This window comes from Porites lutea, chromosome 11 (genome assembly GCF_958299795.1).
Source record: "Porites lutea chromosome 11, jaPorLute2.1, whole genome shotgun sequence".
Lineage (NCBI taxonomy): Eukaryota > Metazoa > Cnidaria > Anthozoa > Scleractinia > Poritidae > Porites > Porites lutea.
In genome coordinates this window covers 11,278,606-11,303,038 of record NC_133211.1, presented here as the reverse complement: position 1 = coordinate 11,303,038, position 24,433 = coordinate 11,278,606, and the positions used below count along the sequence as shown (strand labels likewise).

Here is a 24,433-nt window from a genome sequence, read left to right as displayed (position 1 = left end):
TTACTGTACTTAACAAGAACTGACTCAGCTGAGTTCAAGAGCGAACATCTTTCCTTATCGGATTTATATACATCCGAATCTCATTCAAGGATTACAATTTCACGTCACGTATACAAAAGTAACTACACGTGTAGTAAGGGACACCAATTGGACTCTAACCTTACCTTGGAAACATTCTCGATCCCAGTGCAGTTATGCGCAGAAGAGCTCTGGGGTCGAAAAGTATGCTTTCTGCGCCTGCGCTGTCACCTTTTACTTATTGCAAGTGTAAATATCCTTATGCATACGCTTGCGTCGTATGGGTTTAAGAGTCTGGATCTTTGATTAGAATCTAATTTTGACGAGCCTAACCATTAACTAAGATGATAGAGCGTTATCATCGTTAGCATTTGAACTTGCCTTTATCTAGTCTCCATCGCGGCCGTTTTTAGGCTCGTCACGCAACGCTCCTCCCCGCAAGGAGCGTTGCGTGACGAGCCTAAAAACGGCTGCGATGGAGACTAGCCTTTAGCCGCTAGTCAAAGAAGGCAGAAATGTAACTAGATCCTTTTTCTTAGTCGTAAAAGTTCACTTTTTTTCTGTGAAGGTGAACTTGAGCCGTAAGTAACGTGTGATTCAGGCTATTTAACATCGGTTTACCCGTGAAACGGATTATCTCTTCTCTCTCTTTTTTTAACTCAGTTAACAGCTAGTTTCCTGTAAAAAACTGCTTATCTACCTTGACTCAATGAAAATTATAATCTAGTTATCGCTAAGCCTGGATTACACCTTTTGCTCGACTCAACACAATTCGGAGAAAACAATAACCATTAGCGTAAGAGGAGAATCTAATTCTAGGAGTCTCATCCATTAAGAAAAGGCGTGTTCAAATATGACTCAATGTTTTATTTTCGAACAACCTTCCCACGTAAAGTAGGGATAGGCCCTGACTCGTCCTCAGCCGTCTCTCATAGTTTGTAAATGATCACAGAACGGTTGCGCAAGACTATGAAGGGGAAAATGGGAAGGAGAGTGGGAAAAAAAAAGAAGATTTCATTTTCGCCCTAAATCCTCTGTTAGTTTATCCGCCATATTGGAATTGAGATCTTCCAATAGCTCCCCTAGTCTCCCCATTTCCCTCCTTCACACCTCCCCTCGGGTGTATCTTCATACGCTTCCATCTTAAATATTTGATTGAGAGACAGAAGAGAGGACTTGGGACAAGTCAATGGATAGGTTTATTTTCAAAGACCTTTAGCTCTCGAGATCTAGAGACCTCATTATATTCCCCCACCCTATAGCTATAGTAGGCTATAGTAGATCAGACTGGGAATGCCAACATTACCAAGGTACGATGCTCTCTCCTCCCAAGAGGCGCCCGTTGGGTATTCCCCAGGGCCCCTTGGTATTCCAGCAAAAACAGAAATAATTGAAAAATAATAAGCGCGCAGTGGGCGATGGTCCCCCGCGCGCCTTCTTTCACCTCTTCCCAGTCTCCCGGTGATACAAAGAGGCAGCTGTGAGGGAAAGAGATAACTTGGCGTAAAGTTTTGATTTTCGATCTTCACGGTTTTTACAGTTTACCGATACAATGAAATTTTACCCAGTCAGGAATTCACTCGGTTTAACACTTTTGCACGATATTTACCAGAAAGAATAGAGCGTTTTCTCATGACGTCACGGCGGCCATATTGGTGTTCCAAACAAATCCTGTGGGAGTTGGACTCTTTTCTTATGTAAAATCTTTTTTTGTTCTCATAAATTTACATAGATGCTGGCCACGTGAGTGAAAACGCTTCATAAAACGTTTCATTCATTTACATTATACAGTTCACGGTTCAACGCGAATTGTTAACAAAGCAAAACAGCCATTTTCAAATGGAGCACGTGGCATAAGAATCGTGTCACTCGCAGGTGTGGCTAAAAAAGCCTATATAAGTCGTCAGAATTAGGGACAACATGTCTAGCTGTCTGTCATGGCCAAAACCTTGGGAGCCAGTCTGAACATATAATTTAACAGAGTGCAGTAAAATATTTTGAAAAAGCATCATCTTTTGGGTGCGTCCACCAAAGATTTCATCCACTAGAAGCCTGAAATGTATTCTTGAACTGCGGAAAAGTGCTGCGTGTCGTATTCTTAAAAGAATGTTGATTTGTAGTTTTTCTCCTTGGATGCGCACTTTGTATTCTAGTTATTTGCACTTCAGTCGGAAATATTAGCTTATTCATGATTACCGCAATTTCCGGGCAAAATTTTAAGACTTTCGAAAATTTAAGTCCTTGAAATAACAAATCATTACTTGAGTCCTTTTAGTTCTGAAAACGACTCTTAGGTTTTGTTCGCCTGATCGGACTCAAAGTTATGATGTTCATTTTTTAAAAAGATTTGACACATTTTCGAGAAAAAACTCCAAACCATTGACGTTGAAGAAAAAAATTAGAATGTTGTGACGAACATCCCTTTTGAAAAATAAATAAAATATCAAAATAAATTCCTTGAATTCTAAGAATTTTGAATACCGGATGTCCATTTGAATGTATTGCTTAGTTTATTTACATTTTAACCATGACAGATCTTAGACTGGTGTCTTGAAAGGCTGTCCGACACAATTGTCTTGGGTAGCCATTGGTAAAGCCAGCAGCTAGGATCACTACTCTTTATTTCTGACCTCTGAAATCCTTCATCTTTATATTGTTTCCTGTTTAAACAGTTTCTGCCATAACTGCGGTTGTAATAATTCCAGGATTAGCAGCGATTGGCCGGTTATGTTGGACTTTCAAGCAATGTCAACAATAGAACGCGTCGCTCATGTACCTATTTTCGGTTAATTTACTTCAGGGTGAGTGACGCAGACATGCGAAATTTTGTCTCTGACCCCAGTTTGGTTATTTATTTTACCTCATAGAAAAACAAACAAGCTTTCAAATGTTCCTTCGACGCGGGTATTTGGGACAAAACAAAGAAATGTTTAAATCAAAAACGCAAAATGGCCTTCTTTTGCCCTTCCCAGTTGGCACTTAAAAAGAAAGGTAACCCTCATGAACTTTTTTAAAGTTCCATCAGGCCATTTCTTTTCCATATACTTTGCATAAAAGAAATCATTAGCATTTTTATTTCTCGAAGTCCACATTGCGCGGTTATTGTAGCTTAATTAATCGCGCTGTTTCATTTTATCGAAGTTATTTCACGCTTATTTTCTTTGCTTAGTGTTGCAGAACAAGAAACCTTATCCCCCGGACGTTTATCGCCCTTCGACTAGTTTACAACAACATGAAACACTGCCGCTCGAAATTACAAAATCTGCTCTGAAAAACGGCTCAGTTATAAAACACAAGCAAGGGAAGCGGAGTGTCAGAATAAACGAGTTTGGATTCAAGCATGAAACACTAACTGAGCGTAAAATTCGAGGGGCAAATTTAGCAAAACCTGCAAACATCAGAGTGAAGATATTGCAAAGTTACGATCCGGTTGACAAGGAAGAACTGAAAGTCCGCAAGGGAAATTACGTTAAAGTTCTTTACCAGCAAAATGATTGGATCTATGTCGTGGATTCTTCAGGAAAAGAAGGATTTATACCGTATTGTTATTGTTCCACAACCAATACATCTACAGACTCCAAATCAAGCACTTCGGGTTATGAAGACAGCTTCGAAGATAGCGAAGATGGAGCCGGGGAAAGACCGATCTTTTGCGAACCTCAGTTTGCGACGAATAAACACAATTCTAAGTTGATGACTTACTTTCCAAAACGAGCTTATGGGCCGCAGTTAACTGTATTATATGATTACACAGCGTATTATGAAAACGATATCAGTGTTTGTCGTGGTGAACTTGTTATGCTGCTAAATGATCAAGATGAAGATTGGATTTGGGTGGCTACAGAGGACGGCGAGGAGGGTTTTGTACCAAGAAGTTTTGTTGTCTTACATGTATGCGAAGGTAAATAACAATGAATAGTTTCCTTTTCACTCTGATGTACTTTTAAGTGTATAGCTATGGTTTCTTAGGCTAACCCGAACATATCTTTCTTAGCCCCTTCACAGATACAGAATGGAGATTGAAGGTAACGGAATTGAATTTTCCGGTGAAATCCGTCGCACTGCGACATTTCGAGTCGATTTCGAGACATATAATGAGCTATCAGTGTCAGAATTTAAGTTAACGTATATCTTTGAACACGGTGTTTGACCACAAGGAAGTGACTAATAGAACTAGTGGGCTCAATATGCGGGCTTCATATACCAGCCGCAAACTATGATATGTTTATTTCACTAGATCGATTCATTCTCAGGAGTTTCCAGCCACTGAGAAGGCGATAATAACGTATACTCAGTGACCAAAACATAACTCTAAATGATCAGAAAGAAATGTAATATTATTGTCTTTTCTACTCAGTATTACTATATTACAGCCCTGCCCAAAGAATCAGTTTACACTGAATTTTATTTAGGTTTTTTCCGGGTTGAAAATAATTCTACAAAGACAAATATAGCTTTTTAATGACTAAAATCACCAAAATTACCAATAAGGAAATACCAAATAGTTTGATTAGTTTGATCTATATTGTCGGGAACTTTCACTCTGCGCTCTACTTTGTGGCCCTCAGCTTTCGGCTTGTCAAGCATTTGCGATCGGTGCAACTTTCTAAAACTTCTTATGTTTCAAAAGTATATTATTGACCACTAAAATGTTGATGTAGTTTCTTTTTTAGTCTTCAGTAATCTTCTTAGGCTTCGAATAGCTAGAGATTCATTTTTAACTGTTTTATTTATTTGAGTAAAAGATGTGACATTTCTCGAACCAAGAGCTATACCCTAAGAGTTCATTCTGCACCTTCAATGAAGTGCTTACACGACGGTTATACTGGATCACCTTCTCCTCGCGCATGAGGAGCAAACAAAGCTATATCAGTTTATTTTTTATTAACAACGTGGTGATCGAGCCCCTACGTGATAAAGCGAGACTTGTTATTTTAGCACTAAAAATTCAGTCATAACTTTTGTTGAAAGTCCCACGGATTGTTTTCCTGGATAACCTCGACCCTACCGTATGTTTTTACTGTCAAAATCTTTTCAAGAGTTTCTCTCCTCAAGTCAAATCTCAAGACAAGTTTAATACTTAGTGTTGTTTTTTGATGCACATGACTAAAATCCCAAACTGCGATTCATAAAGTGAACGATCTCGATAAACGGTTCTCTGATTAACGATAAAACAAGCGTTTGAAAACTGAAGGAAAATGAAAACATGTAATGGACCTTGGTCCTTATTTTGCAATTGTTTACTTAAGGGTGAATCATATTTTTATTTGTAATTGTTTTGCAGTTTAAAAGGTAATTAATGTACCATATGAATGGTATTTTCCCTAGAAACTTGTCCTCTTTGAATTAAAGAGAAATGTATAAAAGAAGAAGAGTTCAGGTCGCAGCAGCTTATTGGCAAGTTGCGATTTTATTATCACATTCAAACCAGTCTTTATTCTTTTCCCCAGGTTGCCTGCAGCGTTTATCTCTTTCAAACTCAGTACGCTCGCAGTTGAACTCACCAGACGTCACACCAACAAGCTCTTCTTCGACTGGCACCAAATCAAGGTCATCGTATACAGATTTGACGTCATCAGCAGCTTCAAGTGAAAAGACTTACGCCCTGAAAGGAACTAAGTTGATAGTACTTTTCAACTTCGAAGGGCAAGCGTTTGACGATCTGTCTGTCCATCCGGGGGAATATGTTTTCGCGAACCTTAAGGACCAAATTGTGCCTGGAATGATCTGGGCTTATTCTCCACACAGAAGGAAATCTGGCTTTATTCCTGAAGATCATGTTAAAGAACCGATTGTGACAGATATATGAAGAATCCATTTCTCTGCAAGTCTACAGAACAGTTCGAGCCACTGAATGCCAGAGGCTATCTTTTTATGGTTCTTTAAGACATGCTTTGGGGGCTTTCCTTGTCTTGGTAAAGGTCTGGACTAGGGGACGCGTTGCAGTATTGTCGCAATTGATTAGACTGACTCTAGCCTGTTTGCAACTGACCCTCCAATTGAATTTTGTACGCAATATTTCAGCAGAACAATCTTGTTCTACCTCTACAATTATATACAGTGCAGAGACTTTCATCTGTACCTTTTAAGACTTCATTCTTCATCCTGCCAATTTTCACACTCAAATTTGGCCTCTAGCACGTCTGGTAACGCTCAGTGTTGCAACGCTTTGTAACCTTTCTGCAACTTACGTTTAAGGTTCCAATAATCGTGTCAAGCGAAGCTAGCATGTTGCCTGCATTGAACATTGTACGCAGTGCTACTTCTTCTGCCCGGACCTTAACGCACCAACAAATGATGCAATTAACAACCCTCTATAAACATCTGTCGCACTTTTAGAGGGGAAACGCCATTGAAGGCTACAAGAAAAAATAACTTGTGTTAAAATAAGCTTGCAATTATGCAGGTAATTTCTAGGGTATACCGTGCTTAGCGCGTCAGAGACGTGACTGAACAAGAAAAGATAAAAATTGGATCAACTGAGGGTGGAGAAAAGAAAGAGCAAATACTTTTCTTTTATTTTCTCCCCTCTTCTCGCCTCTTACTGAACATGTCGCGGCCTGCCACCTTTCTCCTCTTCCCCCGAGTAGCTACAGGTGAGAAGAGAGCACAGATGTAGGCACGTTGCAAGCCTATGGGTGAGTGGGCTAGACGCTTGGTGGGTATCACGATCTGTTCGGAATTGGTAGGGGGATTTCCATGTAAAGGAGCTAGAAAATACCGAGCTTTTATAACTAATTTCGAGAAGAGGAAGGTGTTCGTCTAAGATTTTACACTGTCAGGAAGGTTACTTCGTCAAAATCAATGGATACATTTGATTCAGCACAATTCTCATCACACCAAACTTCTGTACCATCTAAAAACTACAACCCTGTCCGATTAGCAGTGCGCTAGAAAAGCGAAGACTTTTTTCCAATTTTTCTTTGTACTAAATTTTTATCTAGCTTTGTCAGAAGATATATTTATGGTCCGATTTTCTTCGACTCATCGATCAAGTTAGTTGAGTAGTCAAACATTTTGTAAAATAAAATAAGAAAATAGATCTAAAAATATAACGATATAAATATGAAATAATTTTGAATTGGAAAAATCCCTCTTTACGGAAAATACAAGTTTGTAATAAAACAACAACAACAAAAAACATGGATCCTGAAAAAAGGCTGGATTAGTGGAAGCATCTTAATCGGCTTCAAGACAGGAATGCATTAATTTATTTTCCATTAGTCGATAAATTTAGAACAATTCCCTCGGATAATCCGCGATTAGCAATGCCGCTTTAAGCTGTAAAAAAAAAAAAAAAAAAAAAAAAATACCTGCAGCTCAATTTGCGTCAGTCTGTTACTGCAATTTCAAAACACTTTTGGCTGCATTCATTTGAAATTTCTAAATTTAATGAATTAGTTAATTGTTCTTATCGATTGTTTGCCCTGCCTCCAGCTGTGCCTTGTACCCAGACATCTCTCTCTCGATAAGATTTGCGCCCAAACGTACGCGTTTCGCCATTCTTCTTTCTTCTTTCCGTGGTCCCTTGCGCTTCATCACAAGTCACTCGCGGCCGGCGTTTCGCTGGTCTCTGGGCGAAAACGAAACAGTTGAAGCAGTTGATAGCCCGTTTGCACCTTGCATTCAGGCGACCACCTTAATGCAAAAATTATGGGATACAACTTTAAATACTTGAGTTGAAAAGAGCATGAGAAAGTTAGCTAAAATGCAAATTTTGAGGTGAGGGACACAAAAGAAAAGATTATGTCAGTTTCGGAGTCTCTGGAAACTTATAAGGATTATTTGTATAGGAAAAATACTGAACCGCAAAAAGTGCAGCCCAGCGACTTTTTTCATTGATACATATCACATTTACTCTGTCATTCAAACCACCAGAAAATAGCACAGTCGTATTTTTAGCTATTCCATAACCTTGGCAAGAGACAGGTCACACAACTCCAGAAGCAATTTTTTTCCTGCTCACCTTCTTTTATACTAAGAGTTGAGTTCTATGAGCCTAAATGAGGGAACAGGCTATTGCAGACCCTTTACGATCTAAAACCTTTCGAGTACTTTACTTATTAGCTTCATGCGCCCACGATCATTTGCCCTTTCCCGCCTGGGGAGGGGAGTCGGAGGGGAGGGGGAGGCAAACTCCAATCCCCAGTCCATTTTCCCTTCCTTACCTACCCGTTACTACTTCTTTGCGACCCTTTTTAAGGCGGTCGATGACTGCAAATAACGCATTGCCTTTTGCAGGTGAGATCTGTATGTTTTTTCCCTGGGGAACTGGCGTCAACTTGAAATTGAGGCTACTTTCGTGCCTCATGCACTTAGCGCCCGCGCCTCAGTATTCGAAGAGAGCGCTCGGTTACCAAGACTTTGTGAATTCCGATTGAGTTCTGAATCTAAAGAAGGTTTTCATCAAGAAATGTACGGGGAAAATTGACCAGAAAAGACAAAAGACTACTTCAAAGTGAGTAACTTAAGTTTATTTCACAAAAAATTTAATCTTTATCTAGTCGAAACCCATTTTTTCCTTAGCCCATGTTAGGTGTACTGCTTTAAAATATGGAAAAGTAAGTCATTTTTTCCCTACAGCCTGATATATATAACCTATGTACATAAAGATTTATATATAAATTTCTTCTCCTCTCCGTCAGAACAGGGTTGAAAAATGCATTAAAGAAAAATTCTTTGTCTGAATATAAAATTCAATATTCAATGTTAAAAAATTATGTAAAACTATTATGCAACAATTAAAGCTGAACATAATAACACCCATCCACAAAAGGATGCATAGTCATCTCCCAACTCTTTCACTCTGTAAGTAAAGGCCTTTAAAGACTTTTGTCAGGTTTGTATATGAAATTAGAAGTTTGATCAGTCTATAAGGCGATTGTTTACTTTTGAACCGAATTGTATTTTAATTCCTTTGTACTGTTGGCCTGCTTTCATTATTGTCACATCTGAATAAACTGTTACATAACAGGGCTGTCATTAAGAGGCAGGGGCTGGGGATTTCCCCCAGCTAGCAAGACCGTGGCCCTGGCTACTTTCATAAGAAAATGGAAGAAAAATAGAACCAAAAGAACTCTTGCTGTTTGATTCTCCACCTACTTTTTGTAGTTACCTGGCAACTTGAAATTTTAGTGACAGCCCTGCATAACATATAGCTTAATTTTTTGTTAACTACAACTGGAAAAGATGAAATTTCCTCCTTGGTCTTTTTAACTCATAAATCCTTAGCCGTTTTCAGAGTGGAAGACTAAACATACAGCCTCTCAGAGGTGCTCTCTTGTGTAAGAACATGCAAAACATTCATATTTTGTACTATGGCTACTTGTTATTGTATTGCCTTGTTTTAGTCCCTAAAGATCCATGCATTTTGAAATTGTTGCAAAAATGCAACAGAATAAAGTCCAGTTGAAGGATATTTACAGCGAGCTGCTTTGGTTTGAATGTAGAACTAAGACTAAGAAAACAAAGGAGCAAAATTAATCCCAATTTGCATTAGAATACTGAAAGTGAACTATAATTACGATGGGAATGGGCCCTTTGCAGCTTGTTGTTCACGAGGTACATCACGTCCAAGGTGAAGAGCAAGAGATAAACTGGAACAAGACAAGCAAAGAGCTCACATCATTAAAAATGTAGTTTTCTGTGTTTATTGTCGTCCAGCATGTCCCTTGCTCTCCAGCATGGCGGTTTTGTACCACATGTATGACCTTGCTGGCTGTGGCCTATAATGCATACAAAAGTATACTGTTGTTGCAATTTGGCTGAACTGTGGCTTGTTTTAGTGCTACAATAATTAAAATCATTTGAAAACTATAAAAGCACTATCTAATAACTCAAAATTTGCATTTTAAAATACTTAAACAGCAACAGCCTTATTGCAAGCTTCTTTCTAAATTGAACTGCGGACATGGCACTCTTGAGTGTAAAGATTGGTGACTTACATTTCACCAACTTTTGACCTGCTCCTAACCCTTTCACTCTTAAACCATGCCATGGTGAAATGATTCATCGTTCTAACTTTTGATAGACTGCTGGAAGTCTCTCAAGATTGTTGCACAGGCAAGCAGGTATTTGTCTTGCTTGCTCGCACATGCTTGCACATACATATCATGCTTGCCCTTGCCAAATCCTATGGTTTTACCATTGAAATGAAACCTCTTCAGCAGTAGTATCTATTTATTATGTAGCTTTAATGTTTTAGTCTGTGGACAGAATACTATGATGTTACCATTCACATGAAACCTCTTCAGTAGTATTTTCACATGATATTATTCATTGAGTATGTAGTTCTAACTTTTGAGGCTATTAATGCAACCCTATAGTGTGGGCAGAACTTTTGCACACTACTATTTAATTACTTCGAAGTATTTGAGAAAACCTTTGGTGATTAGGAATGAAAGTGTTAAACCTTAGCAAAACGATTTTCCTGGAAGGTGACGTCAACTAGCGTGGATAAATATCTAGTGTTCTGGATTTATAATCGTTATACTCCAGCTTTCCTTATCAATAAAAAAGACTTCCCCCTAATGTGGTGTTTATGTGACAATCATTTCAAGAAAATAGCTTCAAAACACAATTTAAGAAGTCGGCTACATCATTAGTGAAGGAAATTAAAATTGTAAAAGGTACTGTGGCATAGCATATTTAAACACATTTTGAAAAAATCGGCCTTAATATTACCTGTTATTAGAGTGTAGTTTTAAACACTAGTGCTTAAGCTTGTACTGATAAAGACAAACCCATTTTCTTTCATTTTAAATTGTTTATGGTAAAACGACAATAAAAATATTATTTTAAACTTGTTAAGGATGTCCCCAATAACCTGAAATGCTTAATTCCAAAATTAAGTCGATCAAGTTCACCGAGTAATGTGGATTGTCTTGGCTTAAGAAGAGATGATCACTGAAGCGAAATCTGTTTAAGACTCTTGGTGAAGTCCTACCTGTACAATAAACATTAATAAGCATAATACGGACTTGAAATGTAAAGTCCTCTTTTTAATTAAACGGGAATCACATGGAACCCGCGGAAGTTGCTACACCCTTTGGTGTAACGAATATGGATAAAATGACGTCACAAATTTAGGAGCGTATGTGATTCGATATTGATGATAGAAAGTTTCCTTGCAAACTTCTTTTTTAACAAAAAATATAGTGAAGCAATAAATTTGTCAATATATCCTATTATTTAAGCTCTATTTTTAGCTGTCAATTATGTGTTTCATAAGAGATTTGAGCCTGCTTTGGGTCGGCCTTAAGTAACCTGTAACCATGTTAAGAAACAAAAAAGGAATAGTCTATTCGTATACTATGAGCATGATTTTACCGTTCAATTTCATATCTTAGTAAAGCACCCTCGTTTTCCTGCTAAGTTGCGGAAAACCCTAGATATTAAAGACCTGTCCAAGTTTCTAGGCCCATACGAGTGGGTACCCTCCACCGAAACCATGTATTCACGAAAACCGCATAAAGCACGGTACCTAGTTGTTCAAAAGATAGATAACACTATCCACTGGATAAATCCCCATTCAATGGGGTGCGCAATTGGTTTCCTGTAATACTTATTCACTGGATAGAGATTTATCCGGTGGATAGCGCTATCCAGCTTTTGAACGACTGGGGCAGATTCCTATCTAAGGTTTTCCGATAGACACAGGTCACTTCCCTCGCTCCACCTCATTGGAGAGCCGCAATTGTTGTATGCAACGTTATGCCTAAACGTATTTTTCTAAAGGCGCAAATTCAACAGGCCTCATACCAGGCGCCATACCAGGTCTTCTTCTCTCCTTCTTACAAATGGGGCACTGATTCGGTACTGGAGGCGGAGGGCGCTCCACTGGCGGCTGCCGGTGAAGAGGGCACGTTTCAACCACTGACAAGATAGGACTGCAGTAGGAACTCTTGCACACGCTGCGATCGGTCTCTGAGCTACGACTCGAGTCTGTAGATGGCGGTGAAGGCCCTTTCGAGCTTGGGGCAGCACGTCGTTTCATTTCAGGTGACCCCGGATACCGCTTCACTGCGGGAGAGCTATGGGAGCGCTTTTTGTCTCTTGGGGGAACTCGCTGAAGTTGTCTGCCTCTTCCCTCCCCGTTATAAGGGGGCATTGGAGCTTGCAGCCCTTTAGAAAGCTTTATATCCCCTGGAACTGCATCATGAGATTTGCGACGCTTGTCTGGAGCGCCGTTCACCACACTCGTCCTCTCAGCAGTGACTCTTTCATCTATGGGATCAAATCTCGAAGCAGACAGCTTTTTCAGGGAACCATTGACAGGCCTGCTTGAGACTTCAGACCTCGAAACTTCGGAGACTTCTTTCTCTTCGGAGACCGCCTTTCTGCCACGCAGCTGTTGACAGGCGCGCCTTAGAAGGTCATTCTCCTTTTTCAAACCCACGATCTCTTCCCTTAGTTTCTGAGTAGTTTCTATGAGCTGTAGATTTTCGTCTTCTAATCGCCGGTATTCGATTCCCATTTGCTCCATTTTCCCTGAAGAATTTTTGAGATTTTCCGTTTCCTTTAGCAGTGCATCCAAACGGTCCGAGAGAAGCTTAGTCCTCATTTTCATGGCGTTGTCTTTCTCGATTACTTGCTCAGCCAGTTGCTCTTTAAGGTACGTTTCTCTTTCTTTCTCAGCTTCAAGCTTCTTGACCTTGAAAACAAATAAATAAAAGATAATGATGAAAAAAATAATAATAATAAAAATCAATTCAAAACACTCCCTCCAAAAGAACTTGATGTTTTTCCTCAAATCAACTTGTGGAGCTTTAAGGGGGCTACTGTTTACGTAGGCGGGATTTCCGCCGTTCCCTCGGTCTTCCCAGAGAATTCGTGGTGGTTTATATAAGAAGATGTGGCCATATCAGGGATTGTAATGACGGTATTATAAAATATTTACTATTACATACTTAGAATAGAATGATAACATACAATATTATGTACTTATAAAAGTTAATTATTGTAGCGTACCTTGGAAGCCATGTCTTTTAATTCTTCGACAACTTTGTTAACATCTTCACCTTTGGTCTCCAGTGCCTTGTACAGGTCTCTTACGTCCATCTCCAGCTTCCTGTTCATCTCTTCAAGTTTGTCTTTCTCCGCGAATAGGCTTCTGAGTTTGTCGTTTAGCTCTTTATGATTTCCTTTATCAAGAAGAAGATGTTCGATCTCAGCTCTTTGCTCACGGTTGACTGTTTCTATGCGCTGCTTGTCGTATTCTAGCTGTCGCACTCGAGATAAAGCAGTTTCTTTGTCTTTTTCCAAACCACGACAATCGTTTTCGAGCTTCCTTTGGATTGTGCTCAGTTCCTCCACCCTTGTGTGCAGTAAGATCGCTTCGTGCTCTTTGGAGTGTATCTTGGACAGCAAATCTTGATTCTTGTTTTCCATTGTCACTTTAAATGAGTGTGCGTCCTCGACTAGTTGAGTTCTTTCGTTTTCCAATTCTTTACAGTTTTCGTCCAAATTATTGTTCTCGTTCTGAAGTTCGTACTGTTCCGTTTGTAAGGCTTTCAAACTCTCCTTTGTCGCTTTAAGTTCAGATTCTATCGCCATGTTTTTGTTAATGGCAACTTCTTTGGCGTTGGATAGTTCACTGATTCGGTGTTTAGCATTTTCCAGTTCTTTACAGATCGCGGCAAAATTATCTTTGTTTGATTTGTCTAGTTCTTTTTTGAGGTCCTTCACATTCTTTTTCAGTGTTTCATTTTCCGCAGATAAGCGCTCTTTGTCCTTTTTCAATTCCTTTACTTTTTCCGATTCTTTCATTATTTTCCCGTCTTTTCCTCTCGTTTCCTGTAGAGTTTTCTTCAATTCGGCGTTTTCTTGTATCCATGAGTTCTTCTCTGCCCGTTCATCGTACGACAGATTACGAAGTTTATCGACCTCGAACCGGACTTCCGAAACCTCAAGCTCGACAGCTGTTTTCTCCTTCTGAGCAAGCTCTAATTTTTCTTGCAGATCGTGAACCTTTGAATGCAGTGAGTCTTTCCTCTTGTTAGATTCTTGCGCACACTCCTTCAAAGCGGTTATTTCAGCATTCAGTCGGTTTTTCTCCCTCAAGTAACCAAGAAGATTTCCTTCGCCCTTGGATCTTTCCTGGCTTAGACACTCTTCTAAACCTCTAATATTCCTTCGAAGGTCTTCAAGACTGTCTTTAAGACGCTCAGCCTCTTCTAAATCAGTTGCCGTCAGGTCACTTTGCGTCTCTAATTCTTGCGTATTGACCACCTTCTTTTGTCTACCAGTGCTCGCTCTTCGTCGTTTCTCCGGTTTTTCCGTACAGTCGACGAGCTGTTTAAATCTTTCAACTTCAACTAACGACTCATTTAATATTTGCTTCAAGATGACTTGGGCACTTTCGGAACGCTTGAGTCTTTTAGCAAGTCTATCCCGCTCTTTCCATGCGTCATCTAGCTGTTTTAGAAGCTCTTTGTTCTCCTGTGTAGACTGTTCTATAAAGCTTCTAGTGCGTTCTTTGGATCTGTCAGCATCTTCACTGATAGAATTCCGCCTGCTCTCCCTAATGTCGTTCTTTGCTCGACTTAACAATTCGGCTGTCTTGGCGATTGCCTCGAGCATATCCGACTCTGCTTTCTTCAAACTTCCTTTGAGTTCAACTACAGTGATGAACGAAGACCTGTTCTTCTCCATGGATATAAGCGACGAAAACTCTTTGCGCATTTTGTTGTACTCTTTCTCCATGTCTTCGATGCTGGATTGAAATAGCTTGCGTTCTTGTTCGTGGAGTCGTTCTTTCTGTCTCAACGCGTGTAACGCATCGGACAGTTCCAAGTGCAGATCGAATACTTGATCGCGTGCTTTCCTTAGTTCGCTCCGCAGCTCGTGCTCGTGTTCTTCCAGCATAGCTATTTCTTTCCTAGCTTTTTCAAGCGAGCTCGACGTGACAGTTGTTTGTGGGCTCAGGTTGAACTCGGAAACTCCGGATTCCAACAAATTTCCAGCCGAAGAACTTCGGAGCCTCCCTTCAGAGACCAAGCTGTGCGACCGTTCTCTACCTGTTGCTTGTTGTAGTTCTTTCCTCAGTCGTTTTTCTTTTTCTCTAGCGAGTTCTAGAGCCTCCTGAAGGCGGTTGTTTGCACGTCTTATACTTTCTAATCGTTCTTCGTCCTCGCATCTTTCTTTCATAGTTTTGTAGAATTCTTCACGAGCTGCCGCCAAATGCGCTTCTTTCATCTGGAAATCTTTCTCTTCTTCAAATCGTGAACGCTTATATTCTACTATTGCTTCTTCGAGCGAACCTATTCTCATCTCCTTTTCAGCTAGTTCGCTTTGAAGTTTTGAAAGTTTATCTCCATAGTCCTTTGCCGTTGTTCCATCTTTGTTCTTTTCAATGTTTCCCTTTTCTTTTTGTCTTGTTCGTTTGAACCCGTCTATTTCTTCTTCAAGCGAGGCAATTTTCTTGTCCTTATCGGCCAACTTTTGTTGTATTCGATCTAGATGGAGATGAATCTCTTGCTCTCGGTCCGATGCCGATTGTTTGTGCGTAGCAAACTCCTTTTCAAGGGAGTCAATCTTTTTGTCTTTTTCGTTCAATTCGATCCGTAGCTCTTCAAGTTCTTCCACTTCTTTCTTTGGTTTCTTCAGCTTCACCTCAGTTCCTCCTGATCTTTTATAGTCCATGACTTCTTCCTCAAGAGATGTAACGCGATTGCTCTTCTCATCCAACGCTTTCTGTAGATGGTCGATTTCATCATAAAGGTCTTTCTCCGTTTGTTGCAGTTTCTTTTCAGCTTCCTCTTTTGCTGAAGTTATCTCCTCTACTGCCTTACGCAAAGTCGAGTTCTCACTCTTTTTGTTTCCTAACTGGTTCATCACCTCTTGCTTTTCAAGGCGCGTTGCATTCATCTTACGTTCCAGCTCCTTCACTTTCTCTTTACTTTTAGTTAGCTTCTCCTCGGTGCCATTTCGAACTCCTTGATCACCTTTCTTGGGGACGCGGATTTTTACTCCTTGATCGCTTTTCTCTAACGCTTCCTCTAACTTTTTCCTTTCTTCAAGAACTTTTCGATACTCCTGTTCTTTTGCTTTAATTTCTTCCCGAAGCATGTTCTTATCCTTCAGAAGAACTTCCAGCTTTTTCGACAATTCCTTGTTTGCGTCGTCTAGTGATCCCAACTCTTCCTTGTAGTGTTTTTCATTCTCGTCCAGTTTGTCTTCTAAGCTTTCCTTTTCGTCAATCAAAGTGTCCACATCTGTTTGTAGTTTTTTCGTCTTGGATCTCAACTCATCGATAATCTCGTTCAGCTCGTCTTTCTCCTCAATAAGCTCTTCTATTTCTTCATGTAGTTCGGCATTTAATTCGCGCTCCTTGGATAATTTGTCTTCAACAGAACCATCCTCCTGATCTTTAGCTGATCTTAAACCGTATTCCATTTCTACTTCAGATGAAAGCAAGCCTCCCTGGACACATGCGATTATTTCTTCATTTCCACTTTGCAGTAAGTTATCGGCATTTGTCTGGTCTTGAGCGACGTTATTTTGGGACGAAATTTTAATAGCCTCGTGTTCTTCCCGGAGACGTTCCATTTCCTCTTCAATACTCGCTCTCTCGCTCTTCTCGCGACGAAGTTGCTTTTCCAGCTCGCGTTTTTCCTTTCGTGTTTGTTCCTGATCAACTTTATCATCGACTAACTTCTGAGAGAACGCTTTAAGAGCCTTATGTTCCTCTGTAAGTTTTGCCAAGTCCTTTTCTACGGATATCTTCAACTCAAGTTCTTTCTCAAGCTCGCCATTTCTCTCGATTGTCTCGTTCAATTTCTTTTGTAGGGTATCACATTCATGTCTTAAACTCTCCAACTCGGTTTCTATTCGTACTGTCTCGGTGTTCACTTCGTTCAACAGAGTTTGTTCCTTATTCTGTGCTTCTCCAAATGCTGAATTAAGAGAAGCCATTTCTTTCTCAATGGCTTCTAACCTCTTTGTCAACTTTTCGTTCTGCTCTATGGTCGTTCTGGTTGTGGCTTCGGCTTTTCTCAATTTATTCTCTGCAGCATCTAGAGACTTCTTCAAGTCTTCTCTATCTTTTTTCAGCTGATCATATTTGCTTTTCCCTTCCTGGTAAAAATCTTTTGAACGATTCAGTTCCTTTTGAATGTTTTCCAAGGACGAACTCTTGCTTGCGAGGTCTTCTTTTAGAGACGTTACCTCCGAGTTCGACTTTTTACACTCATCTTCTAGAAACGTTTTGCTGCAGTTCAAGTCCAGCAAACGTTTTGCTTTGTCTTTATTTTTAGTTTCCAACTCTTTTACACTCTGTTCTAGAGTCAACCTTTCTCTATCATGGCCCGCTATCTGCTGCTTAAGAATTTCGTTTTCGTCTTCGCTTTTGGCTATCATTTCTTGCACCTCTTTCAACTTCTCATCCAACGCTTTCTTTCCTTCCGTCTCCTCATCCAGTTTCTTTTGCAAATTATTCACCTCATCGACGGCCTCTTTCTGTGATTTCTCGGCTTCATCACAGTTCTTTTCGAGCTTAGCAATTTTACTCTTTTGGTCATCTACGACTCTTAGCAAGTCTGTCATTGCAATGCTCGACTTCTTGATTTCCTCCTTAAGACATTCAAGCTGTTCGTCTTTTTCATCGAGATCGTTCCTCCATCTCAACTCACTTTCTTTGTTCATCGTCTCAAATGACAAAATTGAAGCTGCTTGAGCTTCTACATTGGCTTCTAGCTTATTGTTCTCTTCTCGTATCTTGATATTCTCCTCCTGCGCTCTGTTCAAGCGCTTTTCAAGCTCTCGAGATTTGTTTAAAGCCATCATGAACGCCTTCTTCTCCTCTTCTAGTCTATTGATGCAAAGGGTATGCTCTTTTTCCTCGCTCGTTGCATGCTCCAGTTCTTGACTTAAGCTTGCAACTGTGTTCTTTTCGCGTTCCAGTTCAGAGAGCAACTTGTCAGAACTGCTCTTCGCCTGTGCCAGTGCTACTCCCAAATCTGAACTCTGGTCCTTTGCATTTTCTAGTTCTTGAGTCAGTCTTGAAACGTTTTTCTTCTCGCATTCTAGTTCAGCTAGCAATTCATCCGACGCTTTTGTCGCCTGTTCCAACGCTACCGTCACTTCCGCTTGGGTTAAGCTCAGCGACTCTGCCTCTTTTTCTTTATTTTCCAACATTTTTGTCTTCTCGACAGCCTCAGCAGTTACAGCAGCAATTTGACTTTCCTTGTGCGCCAAAGCAGCTCCTAACTTCTCCTTCTGTAAGCTTAGCTTTTCAATAAGACTACGGACATCGCTGATCTCACGTGACAATCGGGTCTCATCATACCGCGTCGTGGTCGGTGACGATGGTTCATCAACGCCCTCTTTGCCCAGTGCCTCATGTAGTTGAATTGTTAGCTCTGTTCGCTCTTGAAGGAGCTGTTTGTTATCATCTTGAATTTCGCGGCTTGAATTTTCAGCGTCCTCTAGCTTTGCTTTTAAAGATCCCTTTTCTTCTAAGACAGCAACAACATATTGAAAAACGTATTGAAGATTTGCCTCTCCTTGTTGGGTACCTTCAGATTGTTGCGCAGATTTCTTAACCACTGATTCGTCGATAAGAGCGTGCAAATCCAAAGCTTGGTCTCTTAGTTCCTTAAGCTGATCTCGCATGGAATTACTTTCAATCTTTGTTTCCTCTAACTTGTTTGTGAGGAATTGTTTGTCGCCATCGAGTTTTTCCACTTTTTCTTTCAGGTCGGAGATTTCTCGAGACTTCGCAGTCATTTGATCCCCAAGGAGCTTTTCATTTTCTTCAAACTGGGTGACTTGGACCAACAACTTATTTTTCTCTTCTTCAGCAAGTTCCAAATCGTCCTCGGCGGTGTCAAGTTTCCCTTGAACACCTTTCAGCGTGCTAGTTAGGGTCTCGATTTCATCTCTTAACTTCTTTGTAGTGTCTTGAAACTCCTGCTTGGACTTTTTGAGCTCTTCATCTTGTACGGTCTTTTGAGTCTCAGATTCCGCTAAAGTCTCTTGAAAAGCCTTGTATTCGTTGATATGTTTCTCTAGTTTAGCTTTAAGATCCTCTTTTTCTTTCTTAATTCCATTCACTAAGCCATCCAGATCTTCTTTTTCTTTTGTCACATGTTTTAAGTTATTCTCCATTTCGGCAAGCTCATACGATTTTCCCTGAAGCTGTTCTTCCAGTGAGTCCATTTGCTCTAAGAGCCGTGCGACTTCAATGGTTCGTGTTTCACTTTCCCATGCAGTCCTTTCTTTTTCTTCAGCCATTTCACTATACCTCTTCTCAAGATTATTTTTTTCCTCAGCAAGTTGTTCCCCCTGTTTGGAAGTTTCTTCAACGCGAAGCTTTAGTCTCGCCTCTTCCTCCTTGGCTTTTTCCAGTTCTGTAAGCATTTCTTTATTTTCCTTGATCATCAACTCTTGTTGTTTCTCTAAGTTTTCCTTCTCGGATGAAATGGAGTCAAACCAGCCCTTTAGCTGTTCAATCTCTTCGATACTTCGCTTCAGGTCCTCTTCAAGTAGCTTCTTTTCTGCACACACTTTATTGTAACGTACATCAAGTGATTCCAGTTGATCGCTGGGAGGCGGGTTTTCAAGGGTTGAACGTGCCTCACTTGGAGCTATCAAATCGTTTTCGTTACTTGGAGGCTGCTCGAACTCTCTGTTGTCAAACGTTGTAACCATTTCGTAAACGGGAGGGCTGCTTTCGCATTGCAGTACTGTGCTAGGTTGTATGCCATTTTCACCCTGCGAATGATTCTCGCTAAGATCGGTTTCAGGGCTGCTGCTTGACCGAACTGGAGCTTCCTTCTCTGCAGCAGTTTCACCTAGTGTGGAGCGCTTAGTTGACATTAGCTCCTCTAGTTGTTTCTTCAGTCCATCATTCTCCAAGTGTAGGCGAGTAATAACATCTTTTTCCTCTTCTTTGTTCCCGTCTTTTGTGTCTTCAACACTTTGGTCTGCCTCGACTTGAGCTCCAGTAACTTTTTCTTTCCACTTAGCTTCGGATTCCTTAAGTGTGTGGAGCTCGGTGGTGGTCTCGAGCAGCGCTTCCTTTAAAGCATCACGCTCTTCTACCATCCTAGAAAGTGATTTCTTCAAACTTTGAACCTCCGCTGACACCTCCGTTAGTGACATGGTACTTTCGTGCTGCTTACATAAAGCATCTTCCAATTGATACTGCAGGCCCTCTTTGCTTTGATAAACGTTTTCCAAAGCGTCAGCTAAATTGTTCTTCTGTTGTTTGATCTCGTCTATTTGCTCTGACATTGCCTCTTTCTCCTCGGTGAGCTTGGTGATGAAGCTCTTTACTTGTCTTCGCTTCTCATCAAGTTCTCGAACGTATTTCTGCAGCGACAACTTTTCCGTTTGAGACGATTCCAATTTGACCTTTAGGTTTTCCTGGTCAGTCTTCACTCTCCTAAGTTCCTTCTTAAGGAGGGTAACTTCCTGTTGAACTTTTTCAACCAGTGAAAGAATGTTGTTCCCTTGTTCCTCCAGCGACATTTCTTTTATGTCGGTGGCGGTTTCCTCAGAGCTACTGTCTTTATCTTTATCTGTCAAGGATTCGTAAAGTTCCCATAGTTTGGCATAAATAGATCTCATTTGCTGTTTAGCTTTCTCAACACTCTCCATTCCAGCTGTAGTTGGCTCTAATTTGCCATTCACTCGTTGATAATTTTCTTTAAGTGATGTCAGCTCTTTATCCATCGTTTCAATTTTTTTCTCCAAAGCAGCCTTTTCTTCCGTGACCTCATCAAGGGATTCGACTAGCTCCTGTTTCTCTTCGTGTGCTTCACGTAGACATTCTTGGAGTGTGTTAGTTACCTCTTGATTCTTTTGGAACTGATGCTTACTCACTGTGGCTTCTTTCTTCATCGTTGACACCATTTCTCGCAGTTCCGTTTCGTTTCTCCTACTCTCCTGTAGCTCCTGTTTGATTCTCTCATTCTCCTTTTCAATCTCAAGCAATCGCTCTTTTACACCTTTCAGATCGTCGCTCAGCTGAACTGACTTCATTCGTAAACCGTCGTCGGTAGAAGAACTGTGTTCGTCTCTCTCCGGAGAAACTTGAGTGATATTTTCAGTAGCCACAACATTTCCATTGAAGTCTGTCTCTTCATCGCTTGATGCATCACTTTGCTGTTTGCTGTTAGGTAGGTGGTTTGTTGTTACTGGATCTAATCCTATAGTGATATCGTTCTCGCTAATTATGCTCTTCAGTTTGTTGATTTGTACTTCAAGTTTCTCATTCTTCTCCAGTTGATGGTAAAGCGAATCCAGCAAACACACTTTTTCTTCTTCCAAATTCGAGTTGTCTGACTTGAGAGCTTTTATAACATTCTCAAGTTCGGTTCCGCGTTTGGTGAGACGAAGGATGTCTTGTTTAAGAAACTCGCAACGCTCCACTGAACTCTTCCGAGCGGGTTGCATGCTACCATCACTTTCTTTATCGACACTTTCAAAGTCCAATTGTCGCCTATCGCCACGTTTGGTTTTAAGAACAACAATCTCTCTCTTTAGGTTAATAAAACTGTCCTCGATATCTCTTTTGTCCACTTGAAGTTGCCGTATTTGAGCTGTTTGAGAATCGATCAACTCTTTGCATGTCTTTATTTCACTTAAGAGACCCGAGTTATGAATTTTTTCACCCGTTTCCCGTGGGACGCTTGTCTCACTTTCTGCACAATAAACCATGCTGCTATTGATTTCATTGAGCTTTTGAATCTCGGTACCTAAGTAATCGACTGCGTCCTCTAGGGAATCCTTTCGTTCGATTTCGTCAAGCAGAGCTTTCAAGTGTGTTGCATTTTTCCTCGACAGTTCAACGACATTTTCTCGTAACTTTTTGTTTTCTGCTTCCAAGAGTTGAATTTTGCCATTAAGCTCTTCTTTTTGGTGATGTAATTGTTCCATTTCTTCGAGGCTGGAATCTAAGGCATCGGTTATTTGGCTCCTTAACTTGTTCACGCTGTCTTCGAGCGCCCTTTTTTCCTCTGTGAGCTTGCCACTTTCTTCCTCCATTGACTTATATTTTTCTTCCAGCTTCTCATGTTCCAGTTGCAGAGTCAGTAAACTAGTCTTGAGTTCTTCCACCTCCACGCTGGAAAGAGAAACACCATGGTTCCCTAACTGTCCAAGGACGTTCATTTTACACTGAACTGCAGCGTCGGCGGTATCGTGATGGTCCATTTTGTATCCATTCGTCGTTTTCTTTTGTAATTTATGGACTGTCGCTAGCAGAACTTTCCTTTCTTTTCTTAAAGTGACAAGTTCTGACAAAGCAAATCCATCTTCGTTTTCCTCATCGGGTTTGCATTCTACTTTGGTCAGTAAATCCAGTTCTTCATCAAGCTGCCCACGCTCGTTTAGTTTGTCCTTTATTAGCTTTAATTTTTGCTTGTAATTGTAACTTTCTACTTCCAGTTTTGAACGATCGCTTTCCAGCCGTCGAACCAACCCCTCGTGATCAAGTATCCCTCCGTTTATTTGAAGGTGCCCCCTCATCAATTCTACATCTTTGGCACGCTTCTTCTTGTTCTCGTCTGTTTCATTGTTGTTCTCCTCGTACAACACTCCTTTGAAGGTGTGAAGTCCATTGTTACTTTTCCCACCGATTGTTATCAATTCCCGCACTTGGTCTAGATACCTCTCCAGGACTTGCACTTCGCAGTTAACGTCAGTGGTACTGTGATGAAGCCTGGCAATCAGTTCTGGGGGAAACGGATCCCACTTTTTGCTGTTCTCTTTGGACATCTCTGTTTCTTTGAAGACTGTTTCGTGTAGAGAGGTTAGCTGAGACTGCACTCTCTGGCCTATGTTTGCCATTTCAGATGCTAGTCCATTGAGTTTTATGGTTTTTTCAGAAAGAGAATTTTCTGATCCATAGTCTACTTCTGGTAGCTCGAGGGCTTTTCGTTCCTGTTCTTTGACAATTTGATCGGGGTCTCTGTAAGATAAAGTAAAAGAAAACTGAATATTACTTATTTCAGGAGACACTTTGGCTTAACAGTAAAGTTTGCTTTTGTTTCAAGGAAAATTTGCAACCAAATCGTTTTGTACTTCGTATAAGGTGTCATCTACCCTCTTTGGGTTGGTTACTCAAAACGAAGTCTAACTTAGATCGGCGGGTCACGGTGGATCTCCAAAACGTCCAAGCCCGAATGGGTTATTTTTATAAGCAGATAGTAAATGCTTTTCGGGTCTGCTCTACATACTTTCTCGACACTGTTCCCGCTAAAAATTCAAAATTCAAAATGGTCTAGAAAGCGGTTCTTAACACTATTGTAACAGCCCTCCAGCTGTATTTGGGTGTAGTTTCTTCCACACGTGGGCTTAGATTGGTCCTCTGATATAGTAGTTAGTTACAGACTTAAGTTGGAAGCACCCTGTGCGCAGTCACAGACGCAGTTGGTTTACTTAATCCTTAAACAACAAACACTGTTCACGCTTCAAGTAAATTGTAAACATGCTCTCGTTTTGCATAAAGGCTTTTGCTTTTTTATGTTTTTTAACATAAAAAAGCAAAAGCCTTTATCTCAGTCTATATCAGTTATTTACTTACAAAAAAAAATACTTAAAACCTCAAGCAAATTTACAAATCTACCCATGTCCACTTTAGCACAAGCAAACACATTAGAACATTTACCCTGACAATGTTGTATTAACTTATTAATTGCCATTTAATTCGTTCAGCCCAGCAACAGAAGTGTTTAACTTTGCTGAGAATTACGATTGCAGTAATATCTTACTAACAATACAATATAGTTACCTTTACGCTTGCATTTTTTTTAATAGCGGCACTTAAGTTTACCGTTCTAAATTCATTCATCCATTCAACATCGAACCTAGTTGACCAGTATGTTTCATAAGCTGGGTGATATAACACTTTAACCTTTTATGAGAACAACGCAGCGAGATCTACGATACAAATGTTTTTCCCGCAATACCGCAGGCAGGATCATAGGTTTTAGGTAATCAATAGGTCACCGTAAATTGAAGTTCATTAAATCACCGATTTGTCAGAACAGATTATCCTAAACCTCTTTGTACAGCATATGAGCTGATGGAAGTTTAAAGTACATAACAAACGGATTATCTCTTAACTAACCTCCTGAGCTGTTTCTTAGCGTACATTGATCCGAAATTGTCGTAAAAAGCGTCGAGGGTTTCATTGAATCAGTCTACTTGAAAGTGTCTGTTTTAAGACTAAATGTACAAGACCAGCTCTGTATATGTATGTCGTAGCTTACATAATATGTTGACAATGGCATATTATCATAAACTAATTGGGCCGTGAATGCCGTCTTCTTGAATTAAAAACAAAGAGCACTTGACCGAACATCTGCGTCGATACCGCCTCCGTATCCCAAGGGAGGTTTTGCACGCTTGAAGGGGAGAGAAATATTCCATGCATTTACTTTGGCAAAACAATAGCAATGAAAGAATT

At 40.3% G+C, this 24,433-nt stretch overlaps 2 protein-coding genes across 6 annotated transcripts in view; one reads left to right on the top strand and one right to left on the bottom strand.

Moving 5' to 3' along the window:
• The first annotated feature begins 2,538 nt into the window (after positions 1–2,538).
• Positions 2,539–7,119, top strand: LOC140953031 (SH3 domain-containing protein Dlish-like). Of its 2 annotated transcripts, none has more exons than XM_073402507.1 (3): positions 2,539–2,819; positions 3,188–3,919; positions 5,469–7,119. In XM_073402507.1, exons 1-3 carry the CDS (start codon positions 2,789–2,791, stop codon positions 5,825–5,827), a joined length of 1,122 nt encoding a protein of 373 aa, XP_073258608.1. In that variant the 5' UTR covers positions 2,539–2,788; the 3' UTR covers positions 5,828–7,119. The 2 variants fall into 2 exon arrangements, with proteins under 2 accessions (XP_073258608.1, XP_073258607.1); XM_073402506.1 differs by lacking the exon at positions 2,539–2,819 and adding an exon at positions 2,826–3,009.
• Positions 7,120–8,470: 1,351 nt separating this feature from the next.
• Positions 8,471–24,433, bottom strand: part of LOC140953025 (uncharacterized) — a 45,306-nt gene continuing 29,343 nt past the window's right edge. For all 4 annotated transcript variants that reach the window (XM_073402493.1, XM_073402494.1, XM_073402495.1 and 1 more), the window contains 2 exons: positions 12,988–22,933; positions 8,471–12,670 (listed from right to left, as the gene is read on the bottom strand). In XM_073402493.1, coding sequence (XP_073258594.1) covers positions 11,735–12,670; positions 12,988–22,933 — 10,882 coding nt within the window. In that variant the 3' untranslated portion in view covers positions 8,471–11,734. The remainder of the gene's footprint in view (positions 12,671–12,987; positions 22,934–24,433) is intronic.

What these genes read in the sequence shown, in the direction of transcription:
- LOC140953031 (XM_073402506.1), top strand. Translation starts at nt 2,967, where the DNA reads ATGGCCTTCTTTTGCCCTTCCCAGTTGGCACTTAAAAAGAAAG. An exon ending in GTTGGCACTTAAAAAGAAAG is followed by an intron (nt 3,010 to 3,187) that starts GTAACCCTCATG and finishes TTCTTTGCTTAG; the next exon opens with TGTTGCAGAACAAGAAACCT. An exon ending in TGTCTTACATGTATGCGAAG is followed by an intron (nt 3,920 to 5,468) that starts GTAAATAACAAT and finishes TCTTTTCCCCAG; the next exon opens with GTTGCCTGCAGCGTTTATCT.